Source organism: Lichenostomus cassidix, chromosome 1Ab (assembly GCF_008360975.1).
Source record: "Lichenostomus cassidix isolate B80296 chromosome 1Ab, HeHo_3.0, whole genome shotgun sequence".
Taxonomy (NCBI): Eukaryota; Metazoa; Chordata; class Aves; order Passeriformes; family Meliphagidae; genus Lichenostomus; species Lichenostomus cassidix.
This window is the reverse complement of record NC_139481.1, coordinates 10,288,370-10,307,289: the sequence shown is the minus strand read 5'-3', so window position 1 is coordinate 10,307,289 and position 18,920 is coordinate 10,288,370. Positions and strand designations below refer to the sequence as shown.

At 39.7% G+C, this 18,920-nt stretch overlaps 1 protein-coding gene across 3 annotated transcripts in view; it reads left to right on the top strand.

Annotated features, from left to right (window-relative positions):
- ATXN10 (ataxin 10) overlaps positions 1–18,920 on the top strand; it is a 105,731-nt gene that overhangs the window by 31,305 nt on the left and 55,506 nt on the right. For 2 of the 3 annotated variants that reach the window (XM_085049744.1, XM_085049743.1), the window contains exons 4-6: positions 3,333–3,429; positions 4,321–4,485; positions 15,332–15,412. In XM_085049744.1, coding sequence (XP_084905870.1) covers positions 3,333–3,429; positions 4,321–4,485; positions 15,332–15,412 — 343 coding nt within the window. Of the gene's footprint in view, positions 1–2,487; positions 2,621–3,332; positions 3,430–4,320; positions 4,486–15,331; positions 15,413–18,920 lie in introns of those variants that run through there. The other variant, XM_085049745.1, reaches the window with a different exon arrangement.

Here is an 18,920-nt window from a genome sequence, read left to right as displayed (position 1 = left end):
TCTGGAAAAGCAAGTCCTGTGGAGACATGGTACCCCTGAGAGAATCGAGTCTGACAATGGAACCCATTTCAAGAATGGCCTCATAAGCACCTGGGCTAGAGAACACGGAATTGAATGGATATACCACATCCCCTATCATGCACCAGCTGCCGGGAAAGTTGAACGGTGCAATGGACTACTGAAGACAACTTTGAAGGCACTTGGCGGGGGAACCTTCAAAAATTGGGAACTGAACTTAGCAAAGGCCACCTGGATGGTTAACACAAGGGGTTCTATCAATCGAGCCGGTCCTGCCGAGTCCGAACCTTTGCACACAGTGGATGGAGATAAAGTCCCTGTGGTACACATAAGAGGTTTTTTAGGAAAGACTGTTTGGATTAGTCCCACCTCAGGCAAAGGCAAGCCCATCCGTGGGGTTGTTTTTGCCCAAGGACCTGGTTATACTTGGTGGGTGATGCAGGCAGATGGGGAAACCCATTGTGTCCCACAAGGAGACCTTATCTTAAGTGAGAACTGTGTAGATGGTAATAGAATAAGGGGTGGATAATGTCCTAGGTTGCAATATAGATGTAGTTAAGTATTCTATTACCACCAGCTGTGGGCCATTAGCTGCTATCACCCACTCCGGATGACAGGCAATGGGCCATCCGTTAGCTATTATCACTTGCTAACGACCCACCCCGTATGACAGGCAATGGGCCATCAGAGACCCACCGTGTGACTCATGGACTTATCTCATCCCATTGTGAGATGCTCTGCCCAGGAGGGAGGAGCCAGGTGTTCCCACCTGGATATAACCTGGCCTTGGAACTGCCTGAGCTAGCCCTGTCTACTGGGTTCCCAGAGGACAAGAGCTACCACTGGATCTTCAGCTGGAGACTAGACCTTCACAGGATCACCGCTTCAACTGGACTACTTCAGTTGGACTGCTACTACCACCCTAACAGGGTGTTAGGTTGTATCTGACTTTGTCAGTGCTTTTCCTTGTATTATTTCACTTATTTTTAATTTCAGTCTTGACTTGTGATCTCCCACTGGTTTGTTTTCAAACCAACACACATGTGCGTACCTTGCTGTGAATTAACATCTCTAGTTGAATTTCTGGGGGGTTTCTTTTTTAAAGCATAAATACCACAGTACAGATTTGCAATGCTTGTATCAAAATTCACTGTCCCTCAGTAGCTTGGTGTGAGGCTAATACATTTTATCTGGAGTCATATTTGGAGAGAAGCACTGCATGAGACATTTGTGTATTTCAAGACCACAACCTGTGGAGTTCTGGGGAAGATGTTGGGGTTTTTTAAACACAACCACGGAGATGCTGCTGTGATGTAGTTCAGAGAACATGCTGCAGTGAGCTACTCCAGGTATGGCACGATGACTTTGTGCTATCTGTGCCTGTTTGTGCCTTTCCATCTGTGACTGCTGGACATGGTGTGTGACCAGGGCCCTGGGCTTTGCTCAGCTGCCTCGGGTGCTCATTCCTCTTTGTAGAATTGCATCTTCTGAATTGCTGAGCTTCATCATGTGAGATTACTTGCATGACAAAACGTTGCATTATCAAGACATCCTCTTGCTCTGCCTAGTTGGGAATAGATGGAGTAGCTTTTGTTTTACAGATTATCTACTTGCCCATATATTAATTTGTGTCCTCTAATCCAAAGAAAAATCTTAACTCTTACTGATTAAGAACAAGCACTTAGTGGTGAAACTGTTTTTTTCCATGGGTGCATCCACAGAATTATCACCTTTCCCTGTATCCTCGCTTGTTCAGGACATCACTATTGGACCAAGGGAGTGTTGGTTGCTTCCACAAATATTGAGAATCCATTGTGTGATTAATGGAGAAGTTATAGCTATTTATTACTGTACTGTAATAAACTTAGTGGCATTTCCACTTTGTTTCAGTAAGAACGGTAACCTTAAAAGATCTTGAACTTTCTTCCTTGGTCTGGAGAACTTCTTGCACAGACTTACCTCTAACAACCAAGGTGTAATTGGTAGCTGAAAAAGGTCAAGCAAATTTCAGGGAAAGATTGGAATATAGTCAGCCAACCTTATGTCTATTTGGGAGACATTTCTTCTTGCTGTATAGGTAAGGAATTCACCAAAGGAAATAATACCCTGTTCCTAGGATTTACTGCCTTATTATTTTTTTCTAGCAGGGAAGTATTTCCATAAAATGTCTGCTGGCATGCCCGTACTTGCTGTCCTTCAGAAACTCCTTAGTCAGCAGGATGGGAACCAGATGGGTGGGAGAAGCGGAAACACAATGATGAGCAGAAAATAACAAACCAGTGCAGATGTGCAGGGAGAGAGAACAGATCTTAAGAACTAGAGGACAATAAGATTCAAAATGCGTTAGGGAGAATACATACATATTTTATTTTGGGATTATGTATATGTGTGTTTGTGTGTGTGTGTGCATATATATAAAGTTACTTTTCCCTAAGCTCAAGTGACTACCTTTTAGACTTGCTTTCTTCTAGTTCCCAAGAGGACATGTGCCCAGACGTGTGTAGGAAATCCAGCTGCCAGCTGGCACAGCAGCACAGCACCTTTCCAAGAGAACTAATTTTAGATTTGCAGAACCTGGCAATACTAGCCACCTCCACGTATAGTAGGCTGCTGTTTGTACTGTTTGTTGACCTGAATTGTAATATTTAATTTCATGTTTCTTTGCCAACTTACTAATAAGGGCCAGGCTATTGAGAGCTGTTTAAAAAAGAGTTTTAATTTTGTGAAGTCTTTGGGTTCATTCTCTTGTTTTTTATGACTTTGCACCTTTTGGCTGCTCTAGAATATTAACTTGTGTCATGAAATATCATCTTCTCATATTTTAAATCTGTATTGAGAGGAGGCTAAAATAAATCCTTTGGAGTAAGAGCAGAAATCAGCCCAATTAAATTCGGTGTCAAAAATGGAGGCAGAGGTACTTGGAGAGCTTGCTTTCATTTTTCTGGGATAGAAATTAAAAGATACTGAGCACATCATAATATTCTATAATGAGTTGTCCAGCTAACCAGAATGTAATGTGAGGAGCAGGGAATTGTCAATTAGTTCTTGTAATCACTAGTAGCTGGTATTTAATACTCAGATTCTTGGGTATAATTCTAAATACTTGGGTGTAATTCTAAAAGACTTTCTAAAATTATTTGCATTAGAAGAGAAAATACAAATATTTATGTACAGTAGCAGTGAAATACTGCACCCAAAGCTTCATGGAGATGGTTTCTGCAGTGTGTATTTGGAATACTGAAGTATGTAATTCATGTGAAATTTATTAGTGTTGTTTCAAATTCTTGTTAACATATTTTCTGGATTTCTTTCAGCTCTTCGTTGTAGTCTCCAGTTTCTTGGAAACGTTGCAGCAGGAAATGGAGATTCCCAGAATAGCATTTGGAAGTGTGCTTTCCCAGATCTCTTCTTGTAAGCATGGATATGGATATTTTTTCTAGTGCCATTTCTGTGGTTATATTCAAATCTTTTGTACATGATAGTTGTGCCTTTGCTAGCACCATGAAACTCTGAAAAATAACTTTGGTGAGAATGGGCTGGTTGCAACCATATCCTGTAGATGTTTTTTGTTAGTCAACCGCAGGGGTCAGAACCTTTAAAAACCTGCTTGTTCTGAACTAACAGTAAATTGAGTTAATTTAACAGAAACTGGAAGAAAACTCTATTTCAAATGATGAGCTTCAAACATAAGCTTTATTTCAGATGTGTTTTCAAGTAGTTACACTCATTTCCAAGAACACAGCATTTTATTTTTTCACACTGCTGCTGTGCAAATCTGTCAGTATTGGTGGCTCATATGGAATCTACAGAAGTCACTTAATCATTGTGTCTTTCAATCCTTCTGTCCCCCTCCAAACCTCACCAGAATATCCTCCTGGGGATTTGATGATACATGTGTAAGGAAATTTTACATAAACTATTTTGTGCAGACACACGACAATATTGTTAATGTGTTTGGCCAGGTTTTTCATAGTGAGCTGGTAACAAAGGCACTTTGAGTCAATTTGATAGTCATTCTCAGTGGGTTTTTGGTGCCCACTTGTCAGCACTGGATGTAGGAAGCCCTTATGGTAAGAAAAGCAGTTCCAATTTAGCATTAATTTTGTAAACTTCCTGTGAAGTTTGACCTTCAGCTGGTAGTTGGGTATTCTTCCTTGCAGGTGACTTTCACCCCTCTTAGGCAGTGCCAAGCTCGTGCTCCTCTAAAAGACAGAAAAGCACAACTCAGTGAGCTCAGTGCCGCTAGCCTGTTTTTCCAGGGTCACTTTTAACTTGTCCTTAACTCCTTATTTTCTTTTGAAGGACATGTCTGACATACAGTGATGAGAAAATTGTTGCTTATTGCTGCATGGTCCTGTTTACCTGCCTGAATTCAGAGAGAGTGAGAGAACTGCTGGATCCTGGAAACTTGACTGTGGCTCTTCATGTCCTGAGAGTCTATAAAGAGCAGTTGGAGTCTGAGTGGTCGTATGTATCTTTACATTTTCTTTTTCCTCACCTCTTAGTTAGGTGTTTTTCCAGTGTAAATCATTGTATTAAAATGTCTAAATTTGTGACACTGCAAAGTAGTAAATGAAGATGGAATTAGAAAATAGTCGTTTAGTACAGACATAATTTTCAATATAATTTCAATGACTTTTTTCATTGTTGCTAAAATAAGACTACTTTTTTGTTGAAGGCATAGGAATTTTCAAATCATGGTCTGTTTTTCTTTTTTTTAATGAAGCAGGGTTCTAGAATACAGACTAATTTATACTTGTGTGCTGGTTTGTGGAGAATTTTTAAAGTTAGCACAGAACAGTCTTACAGGTCATTCTTTGAAGACTTGTATATCTAATGCTTGTGAGTGCTACAGAAAACCTGGGGGTTTTTCCATTTTTCTTTATTAACAGATCCATTTTCTACTGCAACATGCAGTCATTTTTATACCAAAACAGGGAAGACTTTTTTGTGGATCTTCATTTCATACTTTAAGAGCATCTAATCGGTGGTTTTATCCCTCTTGAGTTCTATTTTTTATTAATGACCATTCTTCTAAATATTTGCCTAAAGTTTGATAAATATTTGATAAAAGCCTTTGATAAAAGTTCTGCCCTGCATAGCAAGGGTGCACATTCAGCTAATTGTTACACCATGTATTACAAGGGGTAACAAATTATTTGTATGTTTTTGTAGCATTCTTTTTAAGGTCATGATTAAATTCAAAATTTAATTAGGAAGAATTATTAGTGTTTTAGAAATTATTTGGAATGTTTCTATGCAGAATTAAGAGGATTGAATGAAAAGCAGATGTCATTTTGTAGTTTGCTTCTGTACTGAAAAAAATTACCTGAAATTTGTTTGTGGCTGGGCTTTTTTAATGACAAGGTCAATTTGCTTAGGACATAAATAGTTTCCAAAAAGCAAACAGTAAGTTTAGGGTCCTGCGGTGAGACTTCTGTTTCAAAAGAAACAAACTTGAGTCTTTAGTTTTGTCATCTGTCAATAACACACATTCAAAATGTTGCTTTTTAGATAATTATCTTGATGATCCTTAATTTTTTTTTATGTATTGAAGATACAGTGAAATGTGTTTTGACTGAGATACCAAAGCTGTAGTGGTAAATTTATGTTTTGAAGGTAAATGCAGAATAAATGCAGCAATAAAATAAATGCTGAGGGATCTGTTTCCCTGATCTCTCTAGTGTGAAGTGGATTGTGTTGATGTTATGAGGAAAATGCCTTACCTCTACTGTGGATGTTTGATGTGGTAGGGAAATGGTCTCTTTTCAGGGTAGTCTTGAAATGTAAAAGGGGCAAACTGTAATACTGAAAATTTGCTGCTGTACTCCAGCTCTCGCTGAAGTGCATCCCAGTAGGATTGCTGAAAGGAATTTACATGGCTGTGGCATTTGCAGAGAGCTAATGTCCTGTTGGAAAGGCTTGGGCCTCTTGTGCCACAGCTGGCAAAAGTGCACAGCAACTATTTTATGGTATTATATGGCTGAACTGATAATAGAGATAATTCTTGGAGGTTGTGCTCACTGCTGACTCACAAGAGACTGAAATTAAGATGTTCTTACCTTACAGTTGAAAGTACCACTTAATTTCTCTCTCTTTATCTCTGAGCTGGAGCTTCTGATTTCATGTAATGAATAAGAAGTTACTGCCCTGTGTGTATTTATTCACCTTGGCTGGGCTTTCTTGCTGTCAGTTGCTGCTTGTAGGTATTGGAACTCTTTCTTTGAATAACTGGGCAAGTTTTGGTCATAGGCAGAACTTCTATTCATTACTTTCTTCCCTTTCATTGCACACTGAAATTTATTAAATTAACGTTCCTCTGAGACAGTATCCAATGCATTCTGAAAATAAACAACTGTGATGCTCAAATTATTTTTGCAGTTGCTGCCATGAATTGTTAGGATAGTGAGAGGATATCCAGGATAAATATTTGGATTTAAGGCCATTGGCTGAGATGTAGTCTCTCCCATGGAGTCCTTACTACTCCATTCAGCTAGCATATGTTGGGTTCTCTATTCCTCATCCATCACAGGAATTCAAGCACACCTTTCAAGTCTTTATTTTGGTGAGTTGGCAGTTCTATCTCTGTTAAAAATCCTATGTTCATGTTAAGAGTCCAGTTTCCCATCTTCAAGTTGGAGAAGTCCTCAGGAAAAGATCAGGAGGAACCTCTTCCCCAGTGTGATGCCTTTTGCCTCTTCCACAGCTGTTCTGTAGGCAGATTCTATCTGAGATTGTTCTGAGTAGTTCTTCAGAGCTTCTTTTTTAGATCCAGCAGTTGGTAGCAGAACTTTTGCAGTTCTTCTGTCATCCATAAACTCCTCTCCCAGTCAGAGAGAGCAGAGGAAGAGTCTTCGAAGGCAGAATGTAGCTTTCTGGAATTTTCCTATCAAGTTTGCCTACTTCTCGAGTCACAAGACGTTTAGTAGAAGACTAAGATTTTTGGTCAGGAAAGAGAGAACACCTGAAGTGTTGGCTCTGCTTCCTGAGAGGGGTGGGTCATGGAAACAAGATCTCAGTTTAGCAACTTCTGATTCTAATCAGTGATGGAAAGGCAAGTCATTCACTTCCTAAGCAGTTTTTGAAACAGAGAAGAGCTGTTCTGCAGATCAGCCTGGTGGGATTTTGAGACTGAGCACTGATGCAGTTTTAAAATGTGTCTGTAGATTGACAGCATAACGAAAGTTGCCTTAGAACTAGGAAAAAAGAGACGCAACAGTGCTGTGATGCACATCTAGTGTGTTTCATGAGTGATACACATTCTGTTAAGTATTTTTGTGGCATGCTGTGAGCTAGGAAATAGTTAATAAAGGAGGAAGTCAGTTTTGTAAGCAATGCCCTGGTCAGATTTTGTGTTCAGTACCTCTGTGATCATGTTTCTCCAGATCAGATGATCTGAAGCCTCATTTCATTAAGCCTGTGGTTACTTGTCAGCCTCATAAATGCTCCTATCTCTGAAATCTGTGAAGCTGGAGAATGTAATACACACATTTAATAAATATTGTAATGATTTAAGAACTGATGCATCCTTCTCTTTCTCTTTTAGAACCTTCATTGTCTCAACAGCTCCAGGATTATTTACATGTTGCTACCTTTGCCATTTTTAATACTAGATGCTGAATGGCATATTAAAATAATATTAATTAACATATTAGGCAATGTATTTTTATATTGCCTCCAAACTTCTAGTCAGTGCAGCTCCTGAACTTGTTTCAGGCTAGCAGTCCTGTAATCTTGAATCCTGGGAGCTCATCTGAGATTGCTGCTGCTGGTTTGACTCCCAAGAGCAATGATTTGGGAAGGCAGATGGTGTATCTCCAGCTGAAGTTCTTAAAAATATTTGTCTGGCTGGCTGGTACCCCTTTGTAGTTGGGCTTGTGGAGAGAGCCCAGAGCTTGCTGCTTTGGAAAGTTGCAAGGTGTATGATGTTACAGAATGTACTTCAAAGACTAAGTCCTTGCAAAGACACTGGCTCTGCAGAAACAGGTTTGCTTCCTTTCTTGGATCTGATTTCTGACATACCCTAATTAACTGATTCTATCTCCTCGGCAGTTCTTTCCTGTCCAGTTGTCTTCTAGAAAATGTGCTGCTCTTTGCAAAGTGAGCTACTGCCTGAGCTTTTAGCTCAAGAATTAGTGCCACCTAACTGTGGTGGAAGACATGCTGCTCCAGCCTGGTGCATTAGGGACCATTCCCTTCCGAGCTTTAGTCCTGAAATTTTGCTCTTTAATGTGGCTTCCCCTTTTGGGACAGGTTGCTTCTAGTTACTCTGCTTGTGATCACAGTTGTGGGTTAGCATTCCCTCTAAAGTGCTTTCTTGCACATAGAAAGTCTTTAAACCTCTCAGCTAAGTTGTTTCCACCTTCTTGTGATCTTTTATTTCACTTTTATTGTTGAGTTACTTAGTTCTTTTTGACCTGGTCCCAAACAGCAGCAGATCTGTCTCCTAAACTGTGACTGGTTTTTCTGCATCTTTTGGCTCTGCTTCCGCCATCCCTCTCTTCCATCTTACATTTCTGTTCAAAGGGATGAGCATGGTTTTCAAGCCCTTGTGTGACACTAATTTATTTTCTGTGTATCTTTCCATCTTCCCAAAGTATCTCTAGTGATACACAAATTTAGTTCTTCTGAACTGTTGATGTACTGAGTTGAACATATAGAAGTGTAGGATAGTTTGGGTTGGAAGGGGCCTTAAAGCTCATTCAGTTCCATTCATATCAGTTCTGCTGATAAGGACAGTAGAACCGAACAGCATTTTACTCACTTGGTAAGGATAGCAGAACAGAACATTTTACTCTGACCAAATAAAGGGAACAATGTAGCCTTGGAGAAGCAGACTAAACAGAAGTAATGCAAAACACAAGCAGGATACCAGCTCAGCTCTGTAAGGCTGACAAAGCAGAAGTTATGCAAAACAATGTATTGGCCTTACTCAAAAGTGAGGGTCAAGGAAGAGCCACATAAACAGGACACTGGATGTTGAAGACAGACCTGAAAGAACCATAAGGACTTCCAAGAAGGGGTGTGACTCTTTCAAATAAAGTCAAGGAAGTGGAGATAGCTATGAATATGTAATCAGTGTGTGTGACAAAAATTCTGTTCACCTGACACTCAGGGCACTCAGTTGGAGGAAGGATCCCTCAGGGTACCCAGCACTGCAATAAAGAATGGCTGCTTTCTAGTACTCAAACTGCATTAGAAAGTTTCTATCCAGCCGATTTTGGTATCTCTGCCATGGGCAGGGACACCTACCACTAGTCCAGATTGCTCCAAGCTCTGTCCAGCCTGGCCTTTGACACTTCCAGGGATCCAGGGGCAGCCACAGCTTCTCTGGGCACCCTGTGCCAAGGCCTCACCACCGTCACAGGGAAGAGTTTCTTCCCAATATCTAATCTTAGCCTACTCTCTTGTCAGTTTGTTTCTGACCCCCTTGTCTTATCACTACAGTTCCTCTCCAGCTTCCCTGTAGTCCTTTCAGATGTTGGAAAGTGCTGTGAGGTCTCCATGCAACTTTCTCTTCTCCAGGCTGGACAGCCCCAGCTCTGTCATCCTGTCTCCATAGAGGAAGTGCTCCAGTCCCCTTACCACCCTTGTGGCCTCCTCTGGACTTGCCCCAGCCGTTTAAATGTGTTAGTGTTTAAATATCTTAAACACATAAGCAAACCTGCTCCATAAGTTGGTTCTTGTTCTGGTGCTGCTTGCTTTCACCAGCTGCTTCCTACCAGAGGAGGCTCTCAGGAAGTTGGACACATCCATCCTTTAGGAAACAAAGCTGGAATATAACTAAGTGTAACTATTCAATAACTGAAATGTATTTTCTACTCTGTTTTTGTGATTAGTACCAAGGCCTGAAGAACCCTCTGTAACAAACTCCCATGCAGTTCCAAATAAATACTCTATTTTATTTTTTTTCAGGAACAGCTTTTCCTTAACACTTGCAGAGAGCCTTTCCCTCTGGAAAACTGTAGAGCTTTTCAAAAGTTGTTTCTCTGTGTTTCCACATACATCCACATCCACTCCCTCTTGGGTTTGTATTAATCAGTAGCAGAAAAGTGTGTCACACAGTTTAGAAGGTATAGTACTTAGAAGATAAATTAGCAGCGAATGCCATGTGAGATTTATTTTAGAATATTGAACCTGGAAAAATATGTGTTTTGTAAAATAATTAGGAAAAAGCAGTACGAAATTACATTATAATTTATCCTAACCAAGATCAGTGTGTGTTCTAAAAGCTGTTTATTTTAGAAATACTTTGGTGGCTCCATTAGAGATGAGAGTATAGCTTGTGTCATCAGTTTTTCCAAGTGTGTGCATGGGGCAGTTCAGCTAATATGGAAAGGAAAAACAGGTTGTATTTTTGATTCCTGAAGAGCAAAAAACAAAAATCCTTCATTTTAAAATAAGAGACGTAATGTGCCTTTTGGCTTTCAGAAAATTGATGTTAGGAGTGTGGTCAGCTGTTTGGCATTGAAGTAAGTTTTGCTGAACATCCACTTTCTGTTTTTGAAACCGCAGCTCAATGATGACTGTAAAGATTAGGATGTGGGGCTACCCCTCCCCATTTTTTTGCCTTTGGTTATTTTGTCCTGGCTTACAGAAGGATGTGTGGACAAAAGCTGGTGCTCCCGTGGCAAGGAGTCTTGCCTATGGGCACAGATTTAAAGGCAAGGATAGAACTCTTCAGTACAGCTCTTTTTGCTTAATTGGTGTGTGTGTGATGAAGAAACTTTTTTTTCATTGAACTGACAACTCTGTTTCTTCTGTCAGACAGTTTAGGATGTTCTCTGCCCCCTTCTTCTCCCCAGAAAGTAATTATTTTTTTAATTCCAGGAAAGTTGGAGTTATGTTGCAGATTCCAAGTTCAGCTGTGGTTTTAAATAGTACTGACACTTGGAAAAGTTTCCTTAATTTTAGAGATCTGAGTAGCTTCTATTTTCTGTTTGGAGTAGCAGTGAATTGGTGCAGATTTCCTCAATCTTTCAAAGCCCAGCCTCATACAAATAATTATCTTGTCACCTCTTTCTTCATGTATATATTTTGGAGAGGGTAGGAGAAGGAAGTGCTATTAGCCATTGCTAATCATCTTCCATTTTTTTTCTTGGTAGCTCTTCTGAAAAGAATTATTTCAACTTTACATGTAAGTTAGATTGAATCTCTTTTTAGTGCCTTTTCAGATGTAGCTGTCAAACTGAGTTGGAGTGTCTTCTGAATCAAAGAAATATTGCACATAATCTGAATTTAGTCTTCTAGACCTCAGAGTTGAGTTACTGAGGGCTGTCATGGCCAGAGGGGGGATGCTTTCATTGTGGGAATGCCTTTGGAAAATGGAAGGATGTTCACTGTTGTGCTTGGTTCAGCACAGGAGAGGAGTTACTATGATGTTTGATACTTGGGGCCAAGCTTTAAATGTGAAAATGTGTTTCTTTATTCTCCTTTTGAGTAAGAAGTGCTGGTGTTGGAGTGGGGTGAATTATCTCATTCCTAGAGGTTTTGTGACAGCACGTGTTCCATTTGTTATTGAATAGCTTTATCCTTGTAATTGTTTATTTAAATGGTTTTGGTAGGGTGCTTCTATTCTTCTGTAAGGATGAAATATGCTTCTGCTTCTAAAATGTGTTCTGATTCCAAACAATTCCAACTAAAAAGGTTGGTGATAAGAGTTTAAAAGTTGGCTGAAAAGCAGCTGAATTTTCTTCTTTACTTTCCTTCAAAATGTGGATGATTTATTACATTTGTTTGTTAAATTGCTGTAAAAAGATAGCTGTTTAGTTATTCCTAAATATTTTGGATAGAGTGGCATTACTGTAGGGTGATGAAAAATGCTTTTGCTTTTGAGATGGAAAAAGAAGGTTGTTGGTAAAGCAGAGAATTGCCATGTCTTGTTCTTCATACTTGGAAAACATATGTGGGGTTTTCTTCCTCGTTTTCTGCGACTGAGGAGACTGTTCTCTAAATTTGCTAATGGGATAAAATCAACTTACTGTGGAGCATGACTTTGATGATAAAGTTGATTGCTTACACCCAGCTTTGATTGGAGCAAGCTTAGTGGCTATTTGGAATATACTGACTTCAAATGTAGCTCATACCATTTTGTCTTGGCTGCTTCTGAACTTCACTTTAGTACAATACAGCCCTTGTGCTGTTAGAAAGTCTTTGATCATCTCCTCCTGTATTTATCTACTATGGAAGCACTTGATTTTTTTAGGATTTTAGCCGAACAATTTTTAAAGAGTTGAGAAAATTGGCATATTTAACACTGTTCGTTTATTACTGTGTTACGCTTGCATAACAGCTTTAATTTTCACTATTTCCTTCACTAAATTGCAGTGGTCTTCAGTTTATTCCAGTGGTTCTGCTGTTGGCCCCTAAAGACAGTTTAAGTCTCCTACCAGAGCCTTTTGTGTGCATTTGAAATGCCATGTTCAGTCAGTAACCCAAAACTAAATGTCTTATTTCAGAGTTGTGGATGGTCTTACTTTTCCTCTTCTCTTCCTGTGCCCCAAATGAAAAACAGGAGAGCTGACAGGACTAAAGATAGTAAATTAAATTTGCTGTATCCTTGCTTAGCTACCTCCAAAGTTTCTGGGCATGGTGAAGGAGTTGGAAGTGCTTTACTCCAGTACTAACTCTTCTGTTTTCACTTAGTGGTGATGCTCGTGCTCTGTTCTTCATGATACAATGGTGCAGAAAGTGGATAAGATAAAAGCAGCACTTAAATACAGAAGCAAACACTTGATAGAATCACAGAATGGGTTGGGTTGGAAGGGACATTAAAGTTCATCTCCTTCCACCCCCTGCCATGGCAGGGACACCTTCCACTGTCCCAGGTTGCTCCAGGCTCTGTCCAGCCTGGCCTTGGACACTGCCAGGGATCCAGGGGCAGTCAGAGCTTTTTATTTCCCTGAGTTGTTGCATCGCATCATGAAATCAGAAGGTAAGAAGCAGAACTTCTAGTCTGAAATACTCCCAGCTCATCAAGCAGTAGAAGTCTAGTTACAGAATGTGCAAAGTGTGTGTGAGGAAATACAGGAGCATAAACCCAAAGAACAGCTAAACTACAGGCCTTCCATTTTGCAATAGGGGTAAGGAATGTGAACCTGGTAGCAGCAGATGTTTTTCTGTGACAATTATTGATCACTTTTTAATTGCAAGGCAAACTGTCAAGAAGGTTTCTTCAAAGTAATCTTAAACATGAAAATAAAGCTTTGAATTCGTAGGCCCAATAGCAAAATGGAAAAATCAGGCTTCAGGCTGTCTCCTTAAATGCACTTTTACTCTACTGCATTGTCAGCTGAAATTTGTACATTATGAGGCCAAGTTCTGTGTTCTGCACAGCACTGATTGGTGCTATTTTCTTTCACAGCTCCACACAAAAGCCTGTGGTTCTACTTAAATCTGTGAGAAATGAAGTCAGTTGTGACTATTCTAAGGGTTTAACTGTGGATGGCTGTGAGTTGTTAGTTCAGGAACTGTGGAAGTGTTGCCCTTGACTGCCCTGCTGATGGCTCAGCTTGGGTGTTTCAGCTCGTTCTGTGCAGCTCAGTTGGATACATTTGTGCTGCTGACTTTGGGGGAGTCTTTGTGTTTTTTGAAATTTGTGTTGAAAAATTCTTGCATCAATTCTACACTCCTCAACATGCCAGTGTTAAGTTGATACTTCCCTGCACCTCTTCTGCTTTCTTTCATGAATGAATGTACAAGTATCAGTAAAAAGAAGTGCAGCACAAAATAGTTTTTCTCCCTCGCCCTCATAAAAATGTTGAGTGTTCAGTAACTGAACCAGATGCTAGCTAAGTTCACAGTTGCCACTAGAAATATAATAGCTATTAATCTTTTGGACCTCTTGTTCTCCTATTTGTCCAATTGTCATTGACTACTTGTCCAAAAAATACTTTGTTGCAGCTGGAAGGCTTCTTTGAGATCTTGTTAGCTATGTAATAGATTATGGCTATGCAAAATAAAGGGAAAACCAGGGAGGAGGTGGAGGGAATATTGAAATCACTTGGTTTAAATATTATTTTAGCTGTTCTTTCTCTGTAGCTTCATCAGCTCAGAGGATACTCTGAGACTTGAATTGTAATTATTGTAGCCTAGACATGCTGCTTTAAAAATGCATTGTTTACCTGTAGTGTGTACCTATGCGGCATAAATACAACTGCCAGTGTTCCTAGAGATGTGATTTGAAGAGATAAATACTTAATCTACTTTTATTTTTCCCTGTAATGCTGGGGCCATGAGTCTGGGTTCAAATTAAATGACTGTCACCTGCAATGGACTACAGTGGATGGTGCTTGGGAAAGCAATCGGTGTAAATACTGGTATTAGCACAAGGCCAGGCTGACCATATTTTCCAGAGAAAGTACTAAGAAGAAATAAGCTGTTGCCATTCTCTTTTTCAAAGAGAATGTTTTTGGGGGAATGCTGGTGTCAGAGACACCTCACAACACTTTGGCAGAAGAGAAAGAGGGAACCAGTGACTGGTTGGTCAACTTTTGGTCATTTATTGGTCTTTTTGTGTTCCAGACAGAAACCTCAAATACAGTGAATACCTAAATGAGAAAGGGGAGGCACTGAAAGGAAGAACAAAGCTTGATAATTTATTACAGAATATACTTCACTGTATTTTGACTGGCAACATCCTTGTGTTAAAGTCGGGGTGTCTTGTGCAGTGCCAGGAGTTGAACTCAATGATGCTCATGGGTCCCTTCAGCTCATGAGACTCTGTGATTCTGTATCTACCTGCCTTGTAGAGCAAGGGCTTAGAATTGGTTCTCAGTTTAGGTGTCTATTGCACAAGGTGGGTATTTTTTTTAAGTTGAGAAAAGTATTTTGCTGCCTTGCCATCTGGCAAAGTTTCCATTTGCTTTCATGCGTTTTTAGGTTGGCTTTTAAATAAAAAAACCCAATATATTATTTGTGCACTTTTTTGACTGTTTGGGCTTACAGACGGTGTTGTGATGAATAGAACAATAATTTTCAAGCTTGAACTTTTTCTTTTTGCTGAGATGCATAAACCATTGGATGAGTATTTTATTGTTTGAATTGTGGTGTATGTAACTGGCCAAAGACTCCAGCCAGCTTTCCTTCAAGCATATGAGTAAAAGTGTGCTGAATTGATGGGAAATGTCATCGCTGTGTTAGGAAAAACACTGCAGAAAAATGTGCAATTATTTTTGACGATTTGTATCTATCAGCAGATAGCACCAAAAGCACAACACATTCATCTACTAGTAAAACTAACCATCACCATTTGGAGTAAATGTGGATACTGCTTTTACAGCATCAGTAAGACTTTCTTTTTTTTCTCCTCTAGGTTCCTGATTGTTACAGAACATTTGCTGAAATGTCCAGAACTGGTAAAAGCCCTCTATGCCAAACTGAGCAATCAAGAAAGGTAACCCCAAAACCAATGCGGCTTTTAGTATTTAGCATTCCATATAGAGTATCCTGTTCACATGATTGAAAAACCATGTGGTTTCATAGTTGGCACAAAATCTCTAAATACATGTTTCTATGTCAGTAATGGTTTTAAATTGGTTGGTTAACATTACAGCTTAGCCACAACTGGCAGTGATTTACGTAGGGTTGCAGAATCCAGGTTGGCGCCATTACTTGGTAAAGAAATACTTCACACAAAAAAAAGGACAGGATTTCATGCCTGGGTCTTGATTTCATAAGAGCACCACACCCTGCAGAGTTCTACAGCTCGATTAGAAATGTCCTCAGTTTTTCATACTTCTGTTGTTATGTCAAGAAATTAAGAGGAAGCATTTATGAAACATGAAAGTGTGTCTAATACTGATTAGCAAAACTACAAAACAGATGAGCAGATGCGCGTGATTACTTGATCTTTAATGTTTCCACTGTTGAAAAGCTTCAACAAGCCTTCACCTTGAAGAAGCATTGATAGTTTTTCTTCAAGTGCTTGAATAAATGTGTGCTGAATTGATGGGAAAAGGCCACTGCCATACTGGAAAAATGCTCATTGCTTTAATAGAAAATGGAGGAAGATTTTAAAAAGATACTTTGTTAAGACAATCACATTTGGGAAACACTGTTAGAATTCTACAGTTCCTCCAACTGCTTGAACATTTTGTGGTCTTATGTGTTTAACATGGCTACTTTGTTCCACATCCACCCCAGGAAGCTTCGAATTCCCTCTCTAGCTTTTGCAGGTGAAAGACAGAGCGCTGATCAAAACAGTGCCTTAACGTGGTTTTCTCTGTGTTTTGTGTTGTTTCCAGTGGTACCGCAAGTGATGGTACAGGCCTTGATTGGAGATTATAAGAAAACTAAAGGGATATCAGGCAAATAAAAAGTATGCACTAGGTTTGAACTGTAGATAAAATATCATTATTGTACAAGGATGGGATGGGAATGCTAGGGAGGGTAATATTGTTTTCCTCTGTAATTCAGGATGACCAAATGGGAGCAAATCTGAGCTGTGTGCTTAATGTGCTTGGAGGTGGGTGTTGCCTAACTGCTTTCAGTGAATGAGCTAGATGGAATTCTTTTGGGAAATATCATGCATGGCAGTTTGCATGTTTTCACAGTGCCCTTGGGGATAGCCAGGGCTGGGTTTAGGTGTTCAGTTGTACTTAAAGCAGTAGATGTAACCAATTTCTAGAAAGGTCTCAGCATACTACAGGTGGTGATCAGATTCCTCACCTCAAAGGCTTTTGGTGTAGGAATCACATCAATGGTCAGAGCTGGTATCACTAGTCAGAGCATATCCACTGAATTTATTGCCAATCCCAAGAGTTCTGCCAATCAAGTAAACTCCATTAAGTTTTTCAAAGACATAATCACAGTGCAGTGTGTTATGAATTTGATACTGCTTAATTTACTGACAAACTTGTGGAAGTGGTGTAGAAATAGTCTTTTTGCATCCGAGCTATAGAAGATTACCCTGTGTTGGCATCTTCCTGGCTAGTGTTAGCATATTTAAGAGCACATTCTTGTGAGAGATGTGAAGAGACAAATCCAGTTCAGATAAAAACATTTTGACTGTCATGAACTGGAGAGAAAAGTAGCCATAAATATAGGGAATTCCTTGTTTCAAAATGAGATGAGGAGCTTCACTGCAGGCATTGTGCTGTTGGGTGTCCAGTGATGCTGACCAAGTCCTATAATGAAGAATGGACAGATGTGGTATTGAGGTGTTTGGGGAAGGCAGCTGGAGCTCATGAATGTATGGTAGCCCCCAGTTACAGTATTCTCTACCATGCGCGTTAAATACATGTACCTTAAAAAGTATTTGCTGAAATGAAATCAGCTGTGCCAAGGAGGTTGTGAATATGCCCAAAGCTGGCAGTTGCCTGGGATGCTCAGAGCATATGAGGCTATTGTAACCACAGTAATTCACACTATTCACAATATTTGCACTATTCATAATATTTCCTGCTGTTGAAATCCAGTGCGTTTGTGTTACAGTGGCCATGGTGCCTGCTTCAAAGCAGTTGTTGTTGTACAAGTGAATCAGGAATTTGAATTTTCAATTAAAATAAAACTCCTCACTTCTGGACAACTTTCTCTTTCATTTCCAAATTAATTTAATGTGTTGCATGTCTGAGTGTGCAAACGGCCTGAAATAAATCCCATGTTAATGTGATCAGGTTTTTAGTGGTATTCTGGCCTTGAGAAGTGCATTGTGTTGTGACAATGCCTGCTGATTCTCTGGAAGGGACTATTGCAGAAGCATATGGCCACTGTATTGAGCCAAAAGAGTATAGATTCTTGAATTCTTTGCCAGATTTGAGATTTCCCTACACGTGTATGCAGGTGTTTGGCAGAAGTATTTAGAAAAAGCCTGTTTTGTGTTCATCCAAGCTAGTCTTGAGCATGGACGCTCTAAGTTCATGCCCTGATTCTCTTAATTACATTATAAAATCTTCAAAAGTGACTCTGTTTTTGCCCCTTCTAAGAGAGGGTTTTGATTTAATTATCAGCGTGAAAAACTGCAGCCGAATAGCTGTAGATGTTTTTAAGATGCTCAAGTACTTGTATCTTTAGGTTTGGTTTTAGTGTTCTCATGTGAGGTGTCCTCAGTGAAGGATGCAGGCAGTGATGGAATTTCCCACCAGGGAAGGAGCACTCAGGTCCTGTAAGTGGCACCATTTCTTGTTTATGCTCAGCTACAGGGTTGCCAGTGTCAGTGCTTGGGACAGTTTTTGTTCCTGGTGATGCTCACAGACATAGAGCAACTGAAAGTAGCTCTGAACTACAGTTGCTCTCAAATTTACCATTTCTCATTTGATGTGATGCTTGCAAGTATCATTTGAAGATGAAAGAAATTAAGGTTTTAAGGAAGGGCCTAATTTGTCTCATGAAACTATTGCTGTCAGGGAAGGGTTTCAGGAAGGAGAAGCCTAAGTCACAGAGGAAGAACGTCCCAAGTGTCTGGCACTTGCTAAGAGGTTAAAAACAAAGCACACTTGGTGCAAACATGGTTTGATGCTAAGAAAATTGATAGGATTTTACACTACTAGTTTTAGGCTTAGTGAGGCAGCACTTTATTGTGTAATAATGAGCTTCCAAATTTAAATTGCACTTGAATTCTGTGGTTTATTTGCAGGCTATAGGAGACAGAAGTTTGTTTTACTGATGACTGCAAATGCCTTACAGTGGCTGTTCTAAGTTTGTGCCAACTTAGCTTCAGGAAGAACTGGTTTAAATTTGGCTAAGGGGAAAAAAAAATAGCGAGAGATTCACGAAAGGCCTTCCTCAGTGGTGCCTAAAGAAAGGGAAGGTGACATGGCATGATTATTTCCAAACAGAACTATAATTGTAAATATAGTACACAGAATTAGATTTTAGATATTGAACTGAGTGTTACAAAAGTTTATCTGGTACTAGCAGTTGTCATATTTGTTGTATTTAGCTCCAGGATAACATATAGGAAG